This window comes from Puntigrus tetrazona, chromosome 5, assembly GCF_018831695.1.
Source record: "Puntigrus tetrazona isolate hp1 chromosome 5, ASM1883169v1, whole genome shotgun sequence".
NCBI classification, from domain to species: domain Eukaryota; kingdom Metazoa; phylum Chordata; class Actinopteri; order Cypriniformes; family Cyprinidae; genus Puntigrus; species Puntigrus tetrazona.
Window position 1 is genome coordinate 22,312,502 of NC_056703.1, and position 24,872 is coordinate 22,337,373.

The following is a 24,872-nucleotide window of genomic DNA, read 5'->3' on the forward strand; positions in this document are numbered from 1 at the left end:
GCTAAAGGAACAGCACAACACCGTACACCTGTTGGCAGGCAGACAAAATGAAACCACTCTGCCAGAGTGCTTTTAGTCAGAAATGAAGTGTTGCTTTGCTTTTATATTCAGGAAGAGAAGTATTTATCTGCCTCGAGTCAGCAATGGTCTGTTGTGAGGCTGCAAAAAAACTCTTCTGTCGCGTCACTAACTTCAAGGTTGTTCTGACATTCGGGCTCAGGCTCTGTCAACGCTGCTTGTCAAGATGAAGAGAGTCTTTGATATGCATGATCTGAATAATACATTGAAGACGACATGTTGTCCTCGTGGACCTTTCGAGATCGCTCTAGCCACTAAATAAAATGGCATCAATCACGAATGGCCCTTGATTCTTGACGCTTCAGTCTTTGGGAGATGCCACTGTAACTTTTACATGGATATGTCATTAAATTTCTAACTGTTAAAAGTGAGATGTTTCTTGAAGGTAATTTCAGATTCACTCTATGTAACAAACTACAGAAGTGAAATGTTCAAGCATCCAAGACACTTGGAACTTTGAAACAGAATAATCGCTTACACCAGCATACAGCAAAATCAATTATTTAAGGCTGCCGGTGAGACAAAGAAAAGGGACATCTAAAGTCTAAAAGAAAGAACAAGACAATCTGTAACACTTTTTGTAAGAAATTTCAATTTGTTAAGATTAACGCAATTATGAACAGCATTGACAGCATTTATTAATAGCTATAGGTGACTATTCATCATTACAGATACTGATTAAATTACATTAGTTTGTATAAATTAACATGGTAATTACCTTTAGAATAGGGAACACTAATTCACTATTTACCAATACTTTTCCCTATGTAATTTTATTTGCTGCTTATGAATAGAATACTGCATTAATACATGCTTAATTATTACTAATACATGGCTAATATTCTAGTAATGTACATACTAATAAGAAAATAAAGTGTTACCATTAACACATTTCAATATATAATATCAACATGCTAATCAACATGAACTAACTGCTAATATTATAGGATAACACTTTCATCTGGGACCAATTCTCATATTAACTAGTTGCTTATTAGCATGCACATTACTAGTATACTGGCTGTTTATTAGTACTTATAAAACACACATTAACGTCTTAATCTGCACAAACGTATTTAACATCCCTTAATCTTAAATTTTAATCCTACTGAAACTACTAATAAGCAGTAATTAAGAGTTCACTGGGGCAAAAGTTGTAGTTAATTGTTAGTTAATAGTGAAAACTGGTGCTCAAGCTAAAGTGGGACCTAATATTATTAATTAACTCTGTTAAAATCTAGGTTCATTTTAGCTTAAACTTGAAATTGATAATATTAATTTTTGGAACTATAACTAGTTGCTTTTTGGCATACATATTGGCTTTTTATTAGTACCTAGAAAGCTCATATTAATGTCCTATTCTGCGTGATCATATTTAATCCTGTTCCGGTATCTAAACCTAACAACTACCTTAATAACTATTAATAAGCAGCAAACTAGGAGTTTCTTTAAACAAAAGCTGTAGGTAATAGTTAGTTAACATTAAGAATTAGTCCCTAAACTAAAGTGCTACTAAACCTTTAACTAACTTTTACATTATGTCCATGCTTTAGAACAACGACTAACAAACGCTGTCAAACTGAACTGTAAAGTGTTACCAAGAAATCTAACGCAACTGCGGGCAGAAATGGTCACAAAGTTATGGTTATTTTGTGACCGCAGAGGTGAAGTAGGTAAGTGCACTGAAGGATTGAAATGATGGAAAGGCTGCAGTGGAGGAGGAGGAGGAGGAGGAGGGTCATCAGTGATGTTTATAGCACAGTCTCCACAAGCACTTAGGCTGATACATTACGCTAATTAAAACCAAAGGTGGTGAAGCAGAGAGCGGGGGAGAACCGCTGGATTTTAATGCATGAATTAAAAGCAGCCACCCTCGTCTGATGTTGAATGTTGGTCACAGGCTAAGTACAGAGCAAGAAAAAGGGCCCCAAGCTCTCGCGGCAGGGCTCCATGACCTGCCCAAGACATTGTATAAATTAGCATGGCAGCATACAAGGTCCTCGCTGGAAAACGCGAGCGAATGTGCTCCAATTAATGCTTTGAAAAGATTATACAGCAACCGCACGAAGCTCCCCTGATGACACTCCAGAACGGCACTGAACAGAAGTGGCGGTGGCTTCTTATTAAGCAAGATGCCTGCTCATTTGGTGTGCTGATATTAAAGGAGATTTGAATATGTCTGAATGCCAAACAAGGCTTTATTAAAGCAGTGAAGGCCGGCCGGAAGACTGAACTGAGGCTAATTTGCCGATGGTGTATAACCTTCATGGAGACTCGAATCATCAATATGAGGCTAAGTTCAGGCAGACTTTAACTTTTCATGAGCAGAATGAACCTAAGCAACAAGGAGGAATTTCACATAAATGTCACTTGCGTAATTAGAGGAAGGGTCCAAAGGTTAGAGCTTTTCTCTGGACTCGGCTGCAGAGGGTATGATGATAAATGATGCTATCATACTCAGGCAATCTTAAGAAGATACAAGTTTTTATGTTGTGTAGGCTATAAATTAATTTCTTCAATGTGTCTCCTGAGTTAAAACAAGTTGAATCATTTTTGTAGGGTTTCAATTTAGAATATACAACTTTGTACGATCATCTTCAGTGGGTCTTAATTCATAAGGATAATATAGTATAAATTTAACCGATGATAATATAGTATTAATTCAAAAAAGAAATAATAATAATGATAAAAAAGATGGTTTTATATGGTTTATAGGTAGTTTCTGGGTTTTTTTGGAGTTGATTGGCTGGTCTGCTCACAAATGGGGGCCACAGTGAACTGGTCTTGGTCAAGATTATTAGATGGTGGAGGTTTTTATACAAGTGTTATGTTAGTATCAGTAGTATTGATATATTATAATTTTTTGAAATAAAAAAGGAACAGAAATAATATATTTTGGCAACTATAAATTACATTTTTTAAAAGTCATTTACTTTGTTTTTTAAGTATTGTTGGTATTTAATGGTTTAGTCGTCATTTTAGTTACTGATAATAAACCTGCATCAGAAACAAACCACTATACTATGTTTGCTTGAGAACCTTAAGGAGAGTCTTCAGTCTTGTTAAACATTCGTTCATAACTTAAAGGGGTTATATGATGGCGATTTCAAATTTTCCTTTTTTCTTTAGAGCAGAGGTTGGCAAATACGTATGGCATCAGGCCAAAAAAAACTTTGCGCCACTAGATGGTGGGCCAGAGTATAGTCAAAAAATGTAAGAAATGAATTGATGACTGAATGAAACTGGAATTGAGGCAGACTGTTACAGTGTATTTTGGAACTGGTAGTGAGCTGTTAACTCTGTGTTTTAAATCCTGTAGTAGGACAGTCATCAGCAAAAAGCCACATTTATGTGGTGGTATCCAGGTTTTAAAAGAATAAAGCCGAGTAGTGACACATAACCTGGCAAGTATCTTCATTCACCTACTTGCAACACAGGCCGCCTTGCTAAAACACATGTGGAAGATGCAACGGATAAAAATAACTAAAGTAAATAAAAGAGGACTTGCATAAGCCCATTAATGACATCTCAGCAAACACTGGTCCAACGGCAACATCTTGTCCTTAACATAAATATGCAAAAATATGTAACACCGAATATTTCCTAAAAATGCATTTACATACATTTGCAAATACAGTCTACAGTTCTCTGTGGTTGCATATAAAGTTGTACTTTTAACTTTGACTTAGCTGCGTATAGTTCAGTATATATCCTGTTGTGATTCAGTTGTGAGAGGAAGTCCAGCAGGTTTGTGCGTAGTCCGCATCACGTTATTTTCGTTATCAGGAGGGCTCACAGAAAGTCACACATGTTGAAACAGCGCAAGTGAAGTAGGTGGTACTGCACATGTGTCGAGCTCGTTCGTCTGCACTCATCTGCGATTGAGTATCCTTTAAAAGCTTTGCGGACGATTGAATGGAACACATAAAATGAAGTGTAACCCACAAAGTAATTGTGAGTAACTGTTGCTGTCATGACCAATCTATTTTACAACCAGTCGGTATCAAAACAATCTGCAGGTGCAGGTTACAAATGCAGGCCAGATCTGTAAAGATTTTCAGACTAAAGTCTGAGAGATATTCTTTATAAAAGTTATGACTTATACACACCCCCCTAAAACGGCTCGTTAAACGCCCCCTCTTTGTGACATCACAAAGTGAAGGCGTGTTTTCATAACAATGCCCAAATGTTTATGCAAAGGACAAAGGTGAAGTTATTATTCTAGCTGTATTGCTGGACGTGCTGTGTGTCGTTGTGAAAGTTACACTACTTTCTTTGTGCTTCCAAAAGAGGATACAACTAGAAATCAGTATTAAAATTTCATTTATAACTTAATTAGAGTGTGTTCAGCACATTTACAGAGGACTATTTCCTGAACCTGGTAGCAGCCTATGCCAACTGTGCACAAAGGCTACGGGGAAATTCTAACTGTGGCACTTCTGACTAACAACCTTGAAGTAAGTTACGTTTTCTTAGTAAAATAATCTGCTACTTACTAAGTTATGAGCAGTGAACTATAATGCTTGTTTGTCAATGCACTGAATAGCTGGCCAATCAGAATACACCTCTCTTTTTTAGAACGATGAGCTTTGTACAAATCGACTTGTTTCGGAAGGCGTGGCTTATAATGTATGGTATATTGAAAATAATGATTTACCTTAAACCACATAAACAAATTGTATTACATCAGTTACACAAATTAATGTTCTTTTAGCAACATCATGACCCCTTTAAGACTGTCATTAAAAAGTTCTTATCGAAAAAAAGACCAAGGGATTTAGCAAAATACCATCAATAAAGCAAGACAGCTTGTCATTTATTGCAGAAGATATTAAAAAAACAATGAAGCAATCAACTATACCTGCTTAAGAGCTGAGAGAGTCTGCAGGCCAGTTGCCTTGGCAACCATAGTATGGCTGTTGCCAGGGCTTGGTTGAAGATTAAGTGCCAGTCCCGAGATGGCATGAACACGTAGCTCCACTATGGACACTTTATCGTCTACCACAGAGAACTGCGTTTCACCCAGCACCGCCTCCACGGCCAGTGGAGATTCAACCTGAAACCAACAAAACATGACGCATTTTACAGTAAGAAAGACAATTTAAATAGAATAAAGCATGGGGAGGAGTGAAGACACAAAGGAAAACATTTAGCGGATAATCCCACATTTTCAAGACACTGAGTAAAGGAACCATGAGAAAATACACCTTTTCTCCAGGGGACGGCCAGCACTCGGCCTCCACATAAATCCTCCATCTGACACTTCAAACCCATTATGTCACAGTTTCTTCACCTCCCACCACCGTTAAAGGTCACCAGGGACTTACCAAGTGAAAAGTCAAGTGAGGCGGCACGACTAGGAGGGTCAGATATTCTCTTTTTTTTTTCCTGTGTGTCTTTTCTGAACCACGAGACCCTGGCAATCCCATGAGTCACAAAGCTCTAAGTTTAATAAAACGAGCTGCAATATAGAGATGGTTTTTCACTTTTCATAATTCAGGAAGACTAACTTGAACCCGCATTTTGCAAGACAAGAACAAGTCAGCCTACGTGGAGTGTTTTTTGCCTAAGGTAAGACATAATCAGAGGGAGAAGTACATAGAGCTTGGATGAATTTTAAAACAGACTGAACCATTGCCAGTAGCCAACTCTTCAGTCTCTCCATGACAAACAGAAGTTTTAAGAATTATGACTAGCAAAGAACACTAAAAGATGTTGACAGAAACTGAAGTTATTTTTGCTTTGACACTACTAGGAAATGTCAAAATTAAAGTTTATTATCTTTCTTTTCAATTACAGCCATTCCAAACAAAGAACAAAAAGATTGCAGAGCTGATTACACTTAACCACGCAGGAGGGACCAAGGCTAATTTTTCTCTTGATAATTTAGCCCAGTAAAGTCCATAATGACTTTTAATGGTGTTCAAAAAACTTCGAGCTTCGCAGCAAACATTTTCATCCAACCTGCTATTATTTGCCTGTTCAGAATTACCCATCTCCAGCTAAAAGCCCTCAACGCTGATGTAGGTTTATGAACTAGCCATGCTGTTGATTATACTTCGCCTGTGAAGTGGCCACTCTCAGCCATCTTTTGGCATAAAAATCCCATCCAACCATTTTACAGTTCTCTCTCACTAAAGCACACGGCGCTCTCTTGGTGTGCGGTAGGCGCCAGGGAGCTGAACCCAGGCTTTTCCTGATCCAGCCTAGACTTGCGACCCATACGTCCCAGATGCACACTGTTTGGGTCCCAATGCACGAATGTTTTGGAGCAGTCTGTTACAGTTCATTGACCATCCAGTCCTATACAATCCCATCTCCTTTCCTCCGGCTGGAAAGGGGATGTAGACCGTGGGGAAAACCAGATGAATGTATAATTGAACTCAACTGTTTTGTTCCTGCATTTTTTATTTCCTGCGTTCAAGGCAGGCTTCAAAGATAAAGCACATTTGAAGGAGAGAAAAGGAGTAACAGATAGAAAAAGAGGAACTAAAAACGAATTCTTTCCAGAATGGCTCATTTGTTTGGTATCCAGGCGGTTGCAATTAGTTTTATTATACTTGCTGATATACCAGCTTTTGATGTTTGCATTATAACCAGAGCTTTGGATGCTTGAATAGAATGTGCTCAAAGGCTAAAAAGGGTCTGCCTATTCCCCCAAAACCTAATTACTGTACTTGGTAGACCTGGAAAGCCAATTAAGTCATAGAAAATACGTACATGGGTTCACAGGGCCATTACAGCTTAGCTGATGCTAAGAATGGTCAAGAATACCTTCTGCTGTTCATAAGATCCTAAAACCAATGTGTCGTGAGAGACGTTCAAAGCTTACGGGTTGTGCGTCTTTGTGCTTAGGTCAAAGTGACGGGTGGAGGATGAACACTGTGGCAGATGAAGATCAAAGACCCACCAAATAAGCTAAAAAAGCCCTGGTGTGAGTTATAAACAACATTATTCATACCTTTCTTTCTGCCTTTGCTTTTTCTCTGTGCTCAGTTCCGTTTATTTTCAGCTCACATTCAGTGAAAACATTCCAATTCTACATTGGCCATTAATTATTAATGGCCTTTGCAGTTTCCCCAAGTTTAATTACCAAACTTTTTCTTTTATGCTCAAATTTGTTTATGGAGAAAAACAGACACTTTCTGAAGGCAAACAACAGAAAACGCTATTAGAGAGGTGTGATCAAGCTGTCACGAACAATCAAAACTCCCTCAGTTTGGACACAATGAATTGATTGTGTGCTGATTCAAAGGAGAGAAAACTTTCAAGAACGATTCTCCCAATTTAACACCACTGAAGTTTTTTACCACACAGATAATTCTGTTTCTAAACATCCCAGTTTCTGAACAGCCTACTGGGACTAAATATGCATATGAATAGCTTTCTAAAGAGGCATTAAAAGATAAACACAGGCAGCAGAGCTAACTTCATTAATCCACTGTAAGAGTTTGAAATAGACACGAATTTTGATTTTATCCATAAACTAAATTTATATTATTAGGAATCTGTCTGTTTAAAGGAACTCCCCACTTTTTTTGGAAATTGGCTTATTCTCTGATATCTGGGTCTGGCCTAGCTTAGCAAAGACCACAGCAGAAAATGAAAAGTACAACTACAGAAGAGCCACGATTTAAATAGGAAAAATATTGAAACTCTTTTGTCATTTTTGTACGCGATGCTACTGGTCTAGCTTCAATGATCTATGCTAAGCTATGCTAAAAGTGCTATCGTGAGACTTGGAGATCAGAGAATGACCAAAAAGAGAGCAAAAAAAGTGGTTTAAAAACAAAAGAAAGTTTAAAAACAAAAGAAAACAAAACAAAAAGAAAAAATGAAATAAAGCAAAAAGAAATAATAAAAAGAAATAAACAAACAAAATAAAGTAAAAAAAAAAGCAAAAAATAAATCAGAACAAGTCCCCCTGCTCTCACCAAAGTATAACACCGGAGAAGTCATTGAAAGTAAAGTTTATACTTGACTATATGAGACAGTAAAAGAAAGTGAATAATTATCCCTAAAACACTTTGTATTATGTTTTGACAGGTATAGAAGCATGAGTAGGCACCAGTGTCCAGTAATATTGGATGAAGAGAATGTAATATAGCTTATATAATATAACTTAATTGTAGGTTAGTTAGTTTTATTTTTATATGGCATTAAAAGTTCACCAAAACACATCATTCATCCATACGCCTGTCCACCCATTAATCCACACGTCTTTTATTTATATGATCTGTTTTTTATTTGTATTCTACCTTTAGCGTGGATGATCCTAGCTCGTTGGCCACGAGCACCGTCCTGTCCATCAGCTCAGCCACCCTGGCATCCACCACCTTCAGAGAATCTTGGACCAGTTCAGTCACGTCCACTTGCCAGTCAGGACCCAGCATAGTGATCATCTGGTTTGTGCCTTCACTAGAGGTTGTGTGGAACTGGGTTAGAACCTTAACCTGGGCTCTCTGGTACTGCAGTGTACATCCTCTGCTCACTTTACGGTCATCTTCATCATCATCATCGCTGTCTCTGGCAGTTCTGAGGAAATGAATAAGAATAAGGTTATTATGAATTACTATAGATTCAGTCTAGAGTTTATGTTCAATTAACTTCCATTCATAAGAACGATGTTGTGGAAAAACAGACACAGCATGTGCTAATAATTTAGTATTTTACTGTTTATTAAGTTTTTTTGCATTCAATTTTAATTGGAAACTTGATGTAAATGATACGAACATTTGCCTTTTTGGAAAAGCACAGAAATATTTCTATGCGAAACCACTGTTTTTGTATAATAGAGAAATCAATATTAAATTTAGAAGGTGACTTGCACATTTGTAAACAAACAAACAAACAAAAACTTCAAAATTTTTTTGTAAATAATTAGATTGCTGAAAAGAAAAGTTGTTTACAGAGGTGGAGCAAGTTATAAAATTTTAATGAAAGTTTGATGATGCCAGGAAAAATATTTTTTCAGTGGAATAAGAAAACCATGACTGATGAGCATGTAATATCATGTCATAAAGCAAAAACAAAACAAAACACAAATTCAAATCAAAATCAAAGCACACGGCACAATGCACAAAGCAAAGAAAAACAACAAAATACAAAGCACACAAAAAAACTATTTAAGTTTCTATTATGGCTTTTTTTTGTTGTTATTGGTTTTAATTTTTTTAAAAGTGTTGCACATTTTCTATAGATTTATAGTGAGTTACTTATCCAGTGGTCTCCAAATTATGCACAAGACAAGATAAGAACAAGCATCAAAGACTGAAAATGTGTTTAACACAGATTTCGTGGCATGTTTGTCTCATTTTCTAATCAATTAGCATTTCATAAGTTCACAACGTCTTAAAATAATAGACAATGGCTTCAAAACAACATTCCATTTTTAGTGAATCCCCCCCCCCACGAAGTTTCTTGGAAATTCCAGCATCGGAAAGTGCATCATCTGGAGACCCGTTTCAAGGAGTTTTTGCATCAGTGACTCCTGCATGCCTCACACATACCATCACATTCAATCTATCTCATCTGCTCCCTCAGCAGCATGACACCATGTGAAGTAAGTGAGAGGAAGCAGGGCGAGGGCTGGGTGGATCTTCAAAGCTGAACGCCACTTCTCCCATTCTACACACACAACTAATTAATCAGATAACTGGAGTTGTAGAGACAGCTGTCTGCCTCTGACTGACAAAGCATGTCCGGCCCATCGATTAGCCTAAATTGAGCTGAATGTAAAGCATTGCGTTATCGTGTAAGGAGACTCTACTTCTCAGCCACGACGAAAGATTGACAGGCACACAAATGCAGAAGGAGAAGCGCATGAAAGTAGAAAGCAATTGTTGATCAGCGCTTTGCTCTCTTCTGAGTTAAACACCAGCTCTTGTTGCCATGGAGGTGAAAAACAAGAGGCTCTTGAAGAGGGCTAAACCTGGCAGATAGAAGCACTCTGTGCTCTTGAGGACAGTTGCACTCTCCTGTCTCCTCATGCAGGTTAATACGAGTTTCAGAGCGGAGGAACACACCTCAGATGCGGAGCTTTGCTTGAACTCATTAGGATGTCGGGAGGACTGGAGATTTCATGCACGGAAACCCGCTCATCCAATAAAAATCAGTGTCCAGTTTTGCGGACACATCATTGTTTCACCAGTTTAGTGAGCTATATCGATCAATCTGCGTAGAAGGCCAATGCAAGAAACCTGCTCACTGACACGTCTCAACATTGGGCAATGTAGCGGAACGAAATGGACAGAGCAGAGGAAAGAGAAATAACAATAACGGACTGTTAAAACAGGCAGCGGGTCCTGTGGTGTATTTATATTTGGTTGCTCGTTTGATCATAATCTGATGCATGAAAATACATTTCAGCGCGAATAGTTAAATCGGATTTTTTTAATAATATTAGTAAAAATAAAAAAAGTCATTTGGGATGGAATGTCAACACACAGAACAGAGCCGAACCGCTGTGTCTGAATTTGTTCCTTTCCGCTTACATGCAAAATTCACTATGAATAAGTGAACAAATGAGTGGTTTTATACACAGAATATGCATAAATGTGTAAATAGTACAGGAATAGCTTTGATGCTCGTGTTGCCTCACGCAGTTTTCTTCTTTTCTCCTTTTCCCACAGATCCACCAGTAGGGCTTCAATGGCCATTATCCACACAAACAAGACATGTTTATTTAACTCATAATATACTGGATATTTCTTAGAACTCTCAATAACGCCGGCATTGAAATAAAACCGACCTCGCTTATTTTATAAATGCTACCTTTCAAAAGTGGTGTAAAGGCAGATTTTTTTCTTTTTCTTGTTGTCGTAGAGAAATCATACTCTTATGCAGCAATTAATTGCGTGACGGTAAATAATTATAATGTTGCAAAAGATTCAAAGATGCAAAGATTTTCGAAAACCTAAAAATGTCTAAAAATCTACAGAAAAATTCTGTGTGTATTTTATGAAGTAATGAATTTGAACGAGCGAGGTCGTGCGAATTAGCCACCTCAAAAAATGCATGAATTTCTGAGAGATTGGGCTGAAAATACAGTTTACAGTTTGGATAATTCCCATAAACTACGTATTCCAACACGAGTGAAACTTCTGTTTCATGTTCACCTAAACAAATTGATTTCGTAGGTCTGCTATTAGTGTCATCCACACAAATGTATAAGCTTCCAGAGATTACACACATTGTTTTCTGAACATTTTTTTATTTCAAGTTATTCTAATTAAAAAGGAACCAAAAGAAATCAGGAGACTAATCAGGATTAGTTGGTACCCTGTTAAGTCTTATGCACCATATCAGGATGAATACGAGCAGAGACCAAATGTTCAGTTTTTGTTATTGTCTCTTTCTTTCCACAGCGACGGCTATTGTCTTGTCTTTTGGTGCCATGATGACTAGTAAGTCATTACTACAGTAACCGGATGAATTTACCAGATCGGATTTCTTCGTTTGCAAAATGCCAGCGCAGACACTGGGATAAAGATTGGAAGTGGAAAACAAATCAGATTTTGATCTGATCACACAGAGATTGTATGTGTGAACAAAGCCATGGAGATCTTGGGGTCCTGGGAGGAAGCTAAATCAAAGGCACTCAGATTGAGGTCAAATGCAAATTTAACGACATACTTGTATTGTGTGTGTGTGTGTGTGTGTTGTCCATATAAAACAGGGAAAAATGCAGAAATATCGCAGCACTGAGAGGCTTTGCATACATCAGCGTCATGCACTATCTATACTTAAACTAGCGAGCTGGATGCATCCCAGCTGACTTACTGTATGGTTGATGGGAATAAATACCTTTTTCAATAAGTGATTTTAATTTGTTCTGATGTATTTAAATGCTCCGATGTTGCTTAGGAACGAACATGTCATAGATAAATCTCTACTGCTTAATTTCTAATGCTTGACTTTTTTCTTCCGTTGCATGGTACATGCGTCACGCCGCCAGCCCTACACGAAGGCTAGATGTAGATTGACGATTTGCTACCAAATTGGATTAGCATAACCGAATCAGATCATATTTCCATTTTAATGGCCCATTTGAATGAATTTAATTAGAGATTTACATCAAAAAAGAAAGACCTCTGTAAGGGAGCAATAATGATACTAGTGAGTTACCAAAATATTTTCCACCATGATTAATTCTGGAGAGGTTCCTCATGAAAAATGCCTGTGCTCGTATTCTGTCGTGCGCTGTGTGACAACACCGCTGCTTCAATTCGTCAAAATCTCAGTAAATGGACTTTATGAAGAATGACATTCGGATCTCATGCGGCATCAGCTCTATAGCCGTTTTGCAACTAACACAGCCCTTAGTGACCCAGCTTTAAAGCTTTTAACAGCGCCTCTAATTAAACTATAACACCGTTTTATCACCCTCATAACAGCCACAAGTATTAGGAGGATCGAAATAAACAAGCAACAATATAAAAGAAAACATGGACTAGAAGTGCTACCAGGGAAATCAATATGCATAAAAAGCAGTCAGAGTGCAAGTATTTTGTACGCTTAGATTAGTGACGTATCTTACCTGCGGTCGGGCAAGATGGGCACCCTCCAGCCCTTGATGAAGCTCAGTCTGTTGTCTGAGAGCTCCACTTTAAGGGGCAGTTTGGGCACCCAGACTGTGAGCTCGAGAGGGGCACTCAGGTGCTCATAGCTGAAAACCACCCGAGCGTTCATGGAGCCACGCGTCTCTTTTCCATTCACAAACACATAGTCACAGTTCATGGACACCTGTTGAGGAGAGCAAAGAGAGATTTGATTGCTTTCACTGCCTTCTCTGGAGAGGCTGCGCAATATAAAAGCTCTTCACGGGCAACTGCAAGTGGATGTCAGTTTGAAGTGGGGCTGTAAATTAAAACTTTTATTTGAGTAAATCAAAATTAATCACATATCAATATTTGCCAAGAAAAGCCACCCAAATTGATGTTGGCTCCAAAGCAGACTACTACCTAATAGTCTATGCTGCATTGCATAATGAGCAACATACTTTTAAGATACCATGCTATAAATGCATTTCCCGACTATGTTAATAACTTTTTTTTTTTTTTTTTTTTTTTTTTTTTTTTAAACCAAGAACGCATCCATTAACGTCTCCACAATAATTTTATAAGTGTGTTTTTCAATGCCGGCTAGCTTACAGCACTGCATGGGCAAAATGTTTCTTTGCAATATTTTTCTTTTTGTAATTTAATAATTGCATTAAATGAACACATTCAATTGACAGGCGTATTTTATTATTCTTTTTCTTTCAAACCAATTAACCAATTAGAAAGGGTTAAAGTGTCTTTCTGATTTACTCTTAAAAGCATAAAGGAAAACAGGCATTCAAAAGTATGTTTAATAGCAAAAGAGGTCTTTTTACTCGTAACATGTTTCCTAAAATAACAACCCATAGGAACTGGGTCTGACAGCTTTTTTCCTGAGGCATTGTTTTGTTTTTTTTCTCCCAAAGAAGCAGTTGTTATTCACTGCATTTTGTCTTCTTTTCCAAGCAGTCAAACAGACACACTAATGAACACAACACACATGCATTTTTAAATCTTCAAATTCTTGAAATTTCATTACAGCACCCAATTTTTCCTCTACTACTCCTTCCGGTCCGCCAGCAGATTTCATATGTGCACTCAGCAGTCTTTAATAATAAATTATTTACTGTAATAGATAGCCGAAGCTTTGCTTTGGGGTACCATCTATGATTTATCTAGGGGTCTACGGCAGCTGACACTGTAATCAGAGAACGTAATCTCCCTCAAATGGAGGTCAGGAGCTGCAGTCTATCCAAGACTGGAGATTCATCATAGTGGGGGATATCTGTGTAATAAAATATGTAGGCTTGCTAGACAGCTCCCTCTCTTATCCATACCATCAATATGGAGAATTGATCAGAAGAGATGGCTCTCTCTCCCCAGTAGCCTTTAGGAGAATCTGCGGGTAAACTCTGCTTGCCCACTTCATTTCTTTTTTAAAGGTACTGCTATTCAGTGAGAAAAAAAAAGGAAAAAAACCCTATGAATCATGCTACAGCAAAAACCTGACATATGGTAAAAGTGCAGAGAGGATAACAGCAGCGAGGGGGAGGTACAGAGAGCGTTTTTCATGTATAAATGAAACAGTTCCTTGTCCTATATCTAGGTGTTCGGAATCCTGTAACCTAATTTTTTTATAGTATGGAAGATATTATTGTATTTTCTCTTTATTTTTATGCTCTCCTGTCAATCTCCACCACTATCTATCTGTACTACTCAACCTGGTCCAGTTCAGTACTGCATGCCATAAGAGTTTATTTTTAGCCCTCCACCTCCCCAGCACCACCTGTCTAGATCTCCCCAAGGTTCTCCCTCACATTACCTTCTGCAGCAACAGTGTAGCAGATCTAGTCCACCAAGATCAATCCTACTTACACTCTATTTTTCTCAGTAAAACTATGTTAAATCTATATGTCATTTTAGAATAAATCAGTAAATCACTACGTTCGATATCAATATATTGCCACATAAGAAAGAATGAAAATGAATGACACGAGTGTGAGAAACTAGCAATACTAACAACCCCAAATAAAACAGTCACTATTGTTAATATCAATATGTGCGGGTGGCAAACAACAAAAGCAGCAGTAGTCTGCAGTGTTGAGCCTGTCCTGTCTGGTTTCCAGTGCACTCTACAGTTTCATAAATGTGTTCCTGCTGTGCCACTTCTGTTGATGTGAGCTCAGTCTTGACCCAGATGCTCCTGGGGCTTCTAATAAACTTGGATGGATAATTTTAAGTCAAAAGCAGTTAAGGACTGTGGGCGTCACTAGCCAGCAGGGGCCAGCTGAAAGTACTTTTTACGTGCCAGCCGGCAGTCAGAGTTCCACAGAGTCACTAATCTGCCCTGGCACCTTGCATGGTTCCAGAGGAGTGGCTGGGGCGAGGTCAGGATAGTGCCGCCCATTGAGACGCCTCCAGCTCAACACACCCGCCAGCTGTATTTAATCCAAGAAGCACCCCCTGTAACCCTCCACCATCCAGACTGCCGTCACACAGTTAAGCAGATGCACTTTTATCTGTGTTGATGGTATCATGCGTAGGCTGACTATACATGGTTAAAGACGAACATACTGCCTATAGCTTGAAGCAGGAACTGACGATTTAATGGAATATGACAACTAGCTTCTAACAAATAGAATGCTTTCGCACTTAAAATATTGGTATAAAATGGAGACTTCCAGTCCTGAATTCTTATTGGCAAATACAGTGTTTCCAGCTCAGCTAAATTTAGGCAACAATGTACATGAAACAAGCTATACTGTGTTCACAGTGAAAGGGTGCTTAATTAAATAAAATTACAAATGCACAATATATTGGTACAATATCATTTGTTTTTAAATATTGCTTACTGTTAATTTTTTATTAATTTATGTAGACAAAATCATGTATATTTTTATATCAAATTAAAATCTGTAGTATATCAGTATAAAAGATATATCTATTTAATGAAATGATTTATTACAAAATGATTGAATTAATTATCAGCTTATTTGTTTTGACTAGAATTACATGCGCCAAAGTAAACTGTATTTTCGTAATAATAATAATATTAATAATAATAATGAATAATCCATCCTTCTGCTTCATATATTTCATATGACAGTGATGTGGTAAATGTGATCAAAGCGGTGTAATTCAATTCACCTTTGATTGAACAGATGATTTTAACATTTCATTTAAAAATACTCACATCATCTTTAAAGGCAGAAGATAATAAAATGACATTTGCTATTATTATATATTATACACATTATTCAGACGCTGACTGCATCGTACCGTCAAGGTATGTGACTCATCTAATTATGGCTTCAGCGTTCTCTACATGGCTATCCGTGTCTAAATGTGTTTGCTGTATTAAAAATGTGTGCAGTGAGGACTCTCGCTAAGCACTGAGATAGAATGAGAATGTGTGTTCTCAGATGGCCAGTGCGACTCTCAGAGCCTAGAGAGTAGAGATCAGCTGGGACAGACTGTTTACAGCTTCCTGCTCCCAAACATAAAGCCCCACAGGGTCTCATCAAACAACACTCACATATAAAATAGAAAAAACAATGTAGATGTTCATTACACACACACACACACACACACACATAAACAACTATACCATTCAAATGTATGCAAGAATTCCAAAAGACACACTTCGCTGGTCATATGTGCTTTATGACCTGCCTGTATACAGAACCTGAGGCAAACATGATATTAAAAGTCATTTCCATGCATGCAGCATAATGCCATTCTCAGAGCCATGCATGTACCCATCTGTTCTGGCGTCCCTATCCAGAAGTAAAAGCTTCACCTCTAGGCAAATAAGCCCTGTTACAATGGATACTCATGACTACCTTTTGAATAAGATGGTAAAAAAGATGTTACTGGGCCTTGTAACCTTTGCCTTCTGTATGACGCTTTTTTCGCCACTGCACAGAGAGTTTTATTGAACTGTCAGGACTCATGTTGTCTCAGCTTGAAGGGCTCATCTTGAATTAGCCTCCAAAGTTCAATGGCCCGGGCGGCCAAGCAAACCCACTCAATAACACCAGAGCTAATGCTCTGCCCAGGCACTGCGGCACACACGGCTATTCTGAATCTTAAAACAGATAAACAACAAATGCCCTCACAGCCCATCTCGGATGACTTATGGATCTCAATCTTGCCGGACAGATGACACTCCGAGGCATATATTTCGCTACATTTTGGATTCGGTTTATAGTCGAATTGGTTTTCTACTTTTAGATTCTGTCGTGCCATGGAACAGATGGCGAAGATTGCTGAAATGATTGTTTCCTTCAGCAAAGGACACTGCATTATTTACAGGCCTGCGTTTATGAGACTAAAATACACAAGCCTAGCCATTGAATTAATTGTCTAACAAAATTTTCCAAGATTCTCAGATATTTTTACAAGAAAATATCTGAGTTACTTTTTCAAATAAGCATCACGAGTTGGTTTGCTTCCCTATTTACTCACTGACACCTCTCCTGTCCTAAGAGATATTGGGAGAGAGGTGCAGAGGCACTTATTTCAGGCTGAGGCTTATTAATATCATTTTCGGTGTGAAAGGGCTTTTACAGTTGCCAAAAATATAGCTTTTGGGTTTTTTGTTATTAAAAACAAATAAGCAAGCCCAGCTCAGGTAACAACATAATACAGTGCATTACATTGTTTTTCTTTTTCTTTCATTTTTATGTAGAAGTGCAATATTGTAATAAATTACTTTTGAAAATAACTTTCACTGTGAGCACTGATTAATAATTGTCCTACAGCCCCCTTGGAAGTTCCCACAGGAACAGTTGACACAAAATATCTAGTTTTAGAGACCTAGGGCCAGGGAACATTTCTGCATGTGATCAACTAACAAAACACAAACGAATTAACACAGACTTATTAACGCAACATCTAATTTACGCATCAACCAAAGCAAAATACCAAGAGCAGCGCAAATTAGCATGGTCACAAATAAAGAATAAAAAAAATAAAGAAGCCACAGTCAGTTGAAAAGAACCGCTCAAAAGGCATGTTAGAGGTTTTGATAGACTGGTATTCCAAGTCATCTTTTATTTCATAAAGGAAATTATAAATAACATGGCTTGGCAAATGATATGTTTGGATAGTGTCTTTATTCATTTAAAATAAAAGAATATTTTTTGAATCCTACCTCTGCGGTACCTCCGAGCAACAATAACTGCAGTCATTTCAAGCGCAAAATCGTTTAACACATGTTTTTTTGGGGCGTTAAATAATGGCACAAATGGCAGTAATTTTGAAAGCTGAGATGTTAGTAAATCTCGTTGTGTGATTCATTTTCAACACTCTCCTCCTATAACTTTTGCATCTGAAATGGAAACTCCTAAACATGCATATTCAACAAGGTCAGGAAAAAAAAAAAAAACGCCCACGCCTTTTCAACGCTAATTTATCAGTGCGTGTCTTTAGTAATGCCTGACAACACAATTGGCGTAAGCTGTTAGTAAAACTGGCCCTTAATGGTGCGTTATCCTTTTTAATGGTGTTTGTTTAGGTGATTTATTTATTGTTATGATAATTATCACGGTACGGAGAATAGCTGCATTAAAAAATATTTCTTAATGCGGTAATCTTCAACTCTTCCAACTGAACTGTCCACGTCTGCTTGCAAATAATCGTCGAGATGTGTCATTTTAGTTTATAAAAAGGGCTTTGGTGCACTGCTTTCTAGGAGACTCCTCATTTAAGAAGCATTAAACACGAGTCAAGTGTGTGGCTTCTGCTGCGGTTCAGTGGGAAATGCTGCTCTGCAGAGCACTGAACCCTTCTGATGTACTGTCTGAGACTGAAAAGGCATCGATCCCTCGAGGGGATCACGAAAGCAGTGGCCACAGGAGCATATATAAACTCTGCTTAAATGAGGTTTTGATGGTCATTTTATGGTCTCTTAAGTTGACCGCGATTGATTATGAGAATAGTAGAGGAAGTCCTAGATCGCTAAACCTCTCAGCGTGGGCGTGACGTACCTTGACAATGTCCTCATTGAACGACTTGCATTGCACAAAGGATGACACATCAGTGACTGCTCCGTTCAGCTCGATGGAAACCACCTTGACAGGGATGGCCACAGTTCGGCCAGTAAGAACTGCCGTGTTGATAATCTCAGTGTCCTAGACATGGAAGAAAGAAAAAGGGAGAATGAGAGAGAGCCAGATGAGTCAGGAGGTTAGTAGAAGTTCACCGTTCCAAAGACCTGAACGTTCAGGAAAGCCCTGGAGTCTGGGCTAAACGGCTTAATAAAGTGTAAAAACAGTAACTATATTAAAGTCAAAAGCCGTGAGCCTCCGTCTCTCTCCAAAAATGTCAGAGGAATATAAATTCTGGTTGACTGGTTTTAGAACTCATTCAGGCACCTGAAATTAGAAGCGTTCACATCTCGGGAATGCGTCCCTTCAGATTTTCCAATGCAGTTTCTTCAAAATGTGTATTTATGATAATTACGTTGCATGATTTTTTCTATAATAGTACAATATTGTAGAATAAATGACTGAAATGCAATCACTGTCTGTAAACAAAATAGTCTGAAAGGGATTGCATGACAAAAACGTTCGCCACATAAAAACCTTCAAACAAAAACACCCACAAATTTCCTTAAATTGCCGCATACAGATGCCAATGCTTGGTACATGAATCATGACAATGGTTACAAATAACAATGATTATTTGAGAAAAGGAACAAATTCGTCCTGACATCACAATACAACACAAGTTACTACTTGTGACCCCATCATCAACAATAACAATGTGGATAAAACTGGCAAACAGACAACCAATGCAACCATATTCATTATTTATGCCTCAATGCATGCTTAGAAGAGAGCAAATAGGGTTGATCCACAAAACCAGCGCCGGCTGATTTGATCTCAAATGCTGTGCTTATTTGGAGTTAAAAAAAAAGGAAAGTGCATATCATAAGTGCAATTAATTATCTTTTTTAAAGTGAATTTTTTAAGTAATTGCTTACAAATATTATTAATTCATTGACATATGATTGTATTAATATGTGCAGAATTATATGCCATACATACATACATTAATGTTTTTTGTGCAATTAGACATTTGTTTTACAAATAAAACATAAATCAATAGAAAAACAGGTGAAGGTACCACAAGTGATCTGCATCTTTTTTTTTTTTTTTTTTTTTATTCACTGCACTTTTGTGTGCCGTTTCAAAAATATACATGAGAATGACTAAATTCACTAAATGAAATACTAAACTAAAATGAAATGGCAAGATCATTTTTTGCGTTTTCATAGGAGGAAAGTATTTTTACGATACTGGAAAATTTTAGGTGCTCTAAAGCCTTTAAATATCCTATCCAGAATAAAGGGTTACCAGAACATCTTAATCAGGAAGCAAAAGAACAATACATGCTTTAAAAAATATATGAAGCTTGAAGAAAAGTATGTACTTTTTAAAAATAGTCATTTGTGACAAACTTAAATGGGATTGAGATTCTCATTGACTTTGAATAAATCCTCTTGGGCTATAGCAGTTATAGTACTCCACAGTAATGGATTAACTTTTAAAATACTCTGGTCTGAGCTTACCAATTTAAAAGTTTCCCTGTTAGATGACACATGCAAATAAATCTATGCTTTCAATTACATCTCAAAAGCTGAAGCCAATTAAAGAGCACATTGGCTTCACAATTGCTTTCCAAGAAAAATCAATTCATTATTTTGGATAGAATTGCTGTGGGGATGTTGCACAACTAACTGTAAATTATTTCCCTTGTGGCCGACAGGAATAAAGCAAAGATTATGCAGCTCTCTCTCTCTCTCAGCGCTCTCTCTCCCTCATGTTTCAATCAAAACAGCATATTTGAGGAGAAACTTTCCACCGAGCCCCTTTGCTTTTAAACAGTCATTTAAAACCATAGAAATAAAAGCATGCATGTATGAATGAGAAAGCCAAAGTCTTATTTGAACCGGTTTTCAATCAACATCGCTGGAATGTTTTTATGTCTAAAGTGCCCTTTTAGGTTGTCAGGGTTCAAAATAATGTATTCCGCATAAAATGGTTTGACTCTTCATTTGGAAAAACTCCTTTTCTTATCTTTTTCCTTTGCCATGCTAAACTGCTTTAAAGTCCAAACCAGGTGCATCATTTGTGTCCACAGTGAACGAAGAAGATAGATGACCAGCATGCTGCAGGGAGGCACGAGGACTGCACATGTCTGTGAAGTAAGACGCCTAAGAGTTACAAGAAAGACAGCTGATTGTCTTTGAAGTGGCAAAACACATGGCTGTTCGTCTCTCCAAACACGCTCAAGAATCTGCATGTGTTTTGGTGGCAGTCTGTGGAAACGTCCCAATTTTTGGTCAAATCTGACTCAGTCCTTGATATTGAGATGCACGGTACTTAAAGCAGCTGTGACTTTGGATATTGTCTTGTTATTCGATTTCTGTCTGCCAAATGTCTGTTAATACTGCTAATGATACTGATAACAATACAAAAATTCAGAGCCATGGATGGGGTGCCATAGCTGGCAAACAACTCTTTTGGGAAATGCGTGGGGGTTGCTGCCTATGGTCAGTGACACTGGGATGAGATCCAGCATTTTCACTTGTCCTTCATATAAAATGGATGGATGCAATGACTACGTGGAGTGGTGGGGAGACCCAGTGTGATGAAAAAGAAATAGTAGTGCCTAAATATCTCATTGAGGTTGTTCTTGTTACTACTGGTTTGGACAAAAACCTAGATTTGCATGCAAAGATTCACACTCAAAGTGATTTGCAGCAACAAAGCAGCTGAAGTCATTTATTTTCAATGAGAGTTTGGGATCAAGTGAGTATATAAAGCAGTAACAGATTACATCAAATTCCATTTTTTATATATGTGACCCTGGACCACAAAACCAGGCATAAAGGTCAATTTTTAGATTTATACATAATTAAAAACCTGATTAAATAAGCATTCTATTGATGCATGGTTCGTTAAGATAGGAAACTATTTGCCTGAGATGCAGCTATTTGAATCTGAGGGTGCAAAAAAACCCCACGTTTTATATTATAGGATGTGAATCTCCAAAACGTAGGCCAATGGGATGCACATCTTGATGCATAGCCAACGATACAATACATTAAAGATATATAAGAAGCAGCTACCAATGAAATGCAATGCACCGTGAGATTCAATGCAATGCGATGCAATGGAAAAAATATGATGCTACGCAATTCAATAAAGTACAGATAGTCTGCTCAGACAGACAATCATGTTAATGTAATTTTCAGGACATGTCTGGATCTCCGAAGTGTATTTTATAGTCACATAGCAGCAGTGGTGATAAGAGAACGTGCTTGAAAAACAGTTGGAAAACAGGAAATCAATTTGAATTGTAAAAAAAAAATCACAAATTGTCACAAATAATAAAATGCAGCAAACTGTAGTAATTATATATAACTAAATTATTTTTTACCAATGCAAATACTGTAAATAAGAAATGGTGCATCGCTTTTCAAATGCCATCTTGTATCGGTTGCACACTTTTTTTTTTTAAATCGATGCATTATATAATTAACTTTTATGCTGATGCACTGATGTGAACTGGTGAAACTTGCCACATAGTTTTATTTTTTATGAACAATAACAACCACGGATGAATAGCACTACAGGATTTAACACTCGTCACATTATAGCATTACACATTTCGCTCTAGTCTTTGTCGACTGAAAAGCACATACTTTTCCTCTTTATTCTCTCTCTTTTTTAGCATGAGAGAGGTCATAAATGTTGGACTTGCAAATAACATCTGAATTAGGTGCTCTTTAATATCTCCCCACTGAGCAAATGAGTTATTAGCTCAGAATTACTCTGATAGCCTTAGCTGAAACTGCATAATCATAATTTTCATTCAAAGTGCATTACTGGCCTGCCTGCCTTGTTTAAATGGAAGTCTTGAGTACTTGCACTAAGAAATAAAATTCATTACAGGCCTCTGCAAAGGCTTTTCATCCTGCAGCCGACCGACTCAATTCTTCGCCTGACATCTCATTTTTATGCAAGGTAAACTTTAAAGGTCAACAACATCCACCCATTGAATTTATTTAATTCGTACGACTCATGTTTGGAAAAAGCCTATTGTGCTGGTGTTGCCGTACCGCTGTCATTTCCTCCTCTCTAAGCAAAAACCTAAACAGATGGTCATGGACACACAGGGGCTCTCAGCAAAGGAAGCTGATTCAAATCCAGGTTTATTTTCGGCAAATAATAACTAAGACTACAGTAATAACATGAAGATTTACCTCTGAGTTTATTGAGTCTTATCCTTTGCAAAAAAAAAAAAGAAAAATCTGCCAGGATGCTAACGTATCAGATTATAATAAAATGCCATACTATTACCATAATACATATGACTCCAAACTACGGTATTCTTTTAATTCTTTTCTCTTTTTTTAAACCAAACAATGCTACATTTGCATGTACGTGGTTCCCAAAATGATACGGTGAAAACATGTTTTTAATTATGTTTTTTTTTTTAATATAACACGCTGCTCCAACTGGTCAACACTTCTCTGCATTCTCAATCATTTTAAAGTGACAGTAGTGTGCGAGCGTGCGGTAGGGAATGCAAAAAGGAGTATCATTTTCATGGCGGGCAGTATTTACAGTGACAGACAGAGCAAGTCTCACGTGATGGCTGAAACCGCCAGCTCGGATGGATATAGACAGCTTTAGCTCTAAATAACAGCACGGGAGCTTTTGCAAGCCATTAAACACTTCACACACAGTCGGAGCAGGGTAAACCTGAGCCTGTTATCACATGCCGAAAAGATACCAAAGATGCAGGCTATTTGATATAAGAGACTGCTGAGGTGACAGACTGCCCTTAGCATGAGATTTTTCGAAGCAATTTACAGTTGTGTGTACTGTACTATGAATAACCAGCTTGGTGTATGGCAGCAAACGCTTTATGGATTTAAACAAGGATGTATGTCGCTGTGGTCAATTGGCTCGGTATATAAAATATGGGCATTTTACAGTCAACGCGAAATAGCATTCGAAATCCGTAAAGTGACATAAAACAGGGTACGATGATGGATTTTATTGACTGAAACGTGTTTTTAAACTCCACTGTAAGGTAAGAATAAATTCTTCCAGTCAGAAATAAACCAGATTGTGGAAAGTGCCTGTTTAAAATGAGTTTAACCCTGAAATGTCCTATATATCATATTTTTTTATTTACAAGGCATTCTAAGGTCAGGCAATTTGTGACCTTGGACCTGAAACTGAAAGAATAAACTAACCACTGAGGTATGGTTAGTAGGGGTGCAGCGAATCGCAGGCGATCCAGTCTACATGGTTCAGCACGCGCATGATTCGCGGATTAACTGTTCATTTCAACCATCATAGAGTTAAAGTTACGTGTTTTGTTAATTTAAAAATTCATGCAATTTCACACCATTCAGATGATCTGCCGTCGAATTGGGACTCTGGAATTTAGATTGAAAATCTGGAATCTGAGGGTGCAAAAAAAAAAAAATATTGAGAAAATTGTATTTAAGTCTGTCTAAATGAAGTTCTTAGCACTGCATATTACTAGACAAAATATATTTGATATATTTATGGTTGGAACAAAATATCTACAAAATATCTCCATGGAACATGATCTTTACTAAAAATCCTACTGTATTGATTTTTAGAATAAGATAAAAAATTACATAGTATTGGTCAAAAGATCATTTTTATTATCTAATTTATTGTTGGGTATTGCTACAAAAATTGCTACTGGTTTTGTGACCCAGAGTCACATTTGGATTACACTTTCCAAAAATATCACTTTTTGCGCGATGATAGATGCATTTCTATTGTGAACAAATGCATTATCATAAAAGCCCGATGTATAAAGAGATACGTCATTAAAAAAACCACATTTTGATATAAAGTATATACACGTATCAGCGGCAGGTCTACAGGTTCAATATTCAGTTTGAAATAGTCAAAGTACAAAAAGTGTCAGTGTTACTTTAAAAAGGTTAACTTTAAAGTCGCAATCTATCCCTCAGGTTTGGAGCCTGAGGAAAAAACATAAGGTCATCACGACCTCACGTCCATAATCTTCCTTTTTTCATATAGCAGGACTATTCCCTTGTCCGAAAGCGTGTGTATGTGTGTGCTCATGATACTAGCCCCGACTGAAAGGCTCTGTCATATTTTATTCATTATGTACAATTGAAGCAAGAGCAGAAGTGAAGCCCGTGTAGGCAACACATCCTCTGTCCCC

The 24,872-nt window shown here is 37.5% G+C and overlaps 1 protein-coding gene across 2 annotated transcripts in view; it reads right to left on the reverse strand.

Annotated features, from left to right (window-relative positions):
* The window catches only part of tmem132e (transmembrane protein 132E), a 247,991-nt gene that overhangs the window by 5,314 nt on the left and 217,805 nt on the right, over nucleotides 1-24,872 (reverse strand). For both annotated transcript variants that reach the window (XM_043240650.1, XM_043240649.1), the window contains exons 5-8: nucleotides 18,608-18,751; nucleotides 12,617-12,822; nucleotides 8,337-8,613; nucleotides 4,940-5,134 (exon numbers count right to left, since the gene is read on the reverse strand). In XM_043240650.1, the coding sequence (XP_043096585.1) occupies nucleotides 4,940-5,134; nucleotides 8,337-8,613; nucleotides 12,617-12,822; nucleotides 18,608-18,751 (822 nt within the window). The remainder of the gene's footprint in view (nucleotides 1-4,939; nucleotides 5,135-8,336; nucleotides 8,614-12,616; nucleotides 12,823-18,607; nucleotides 18,752-24,872) is intronic.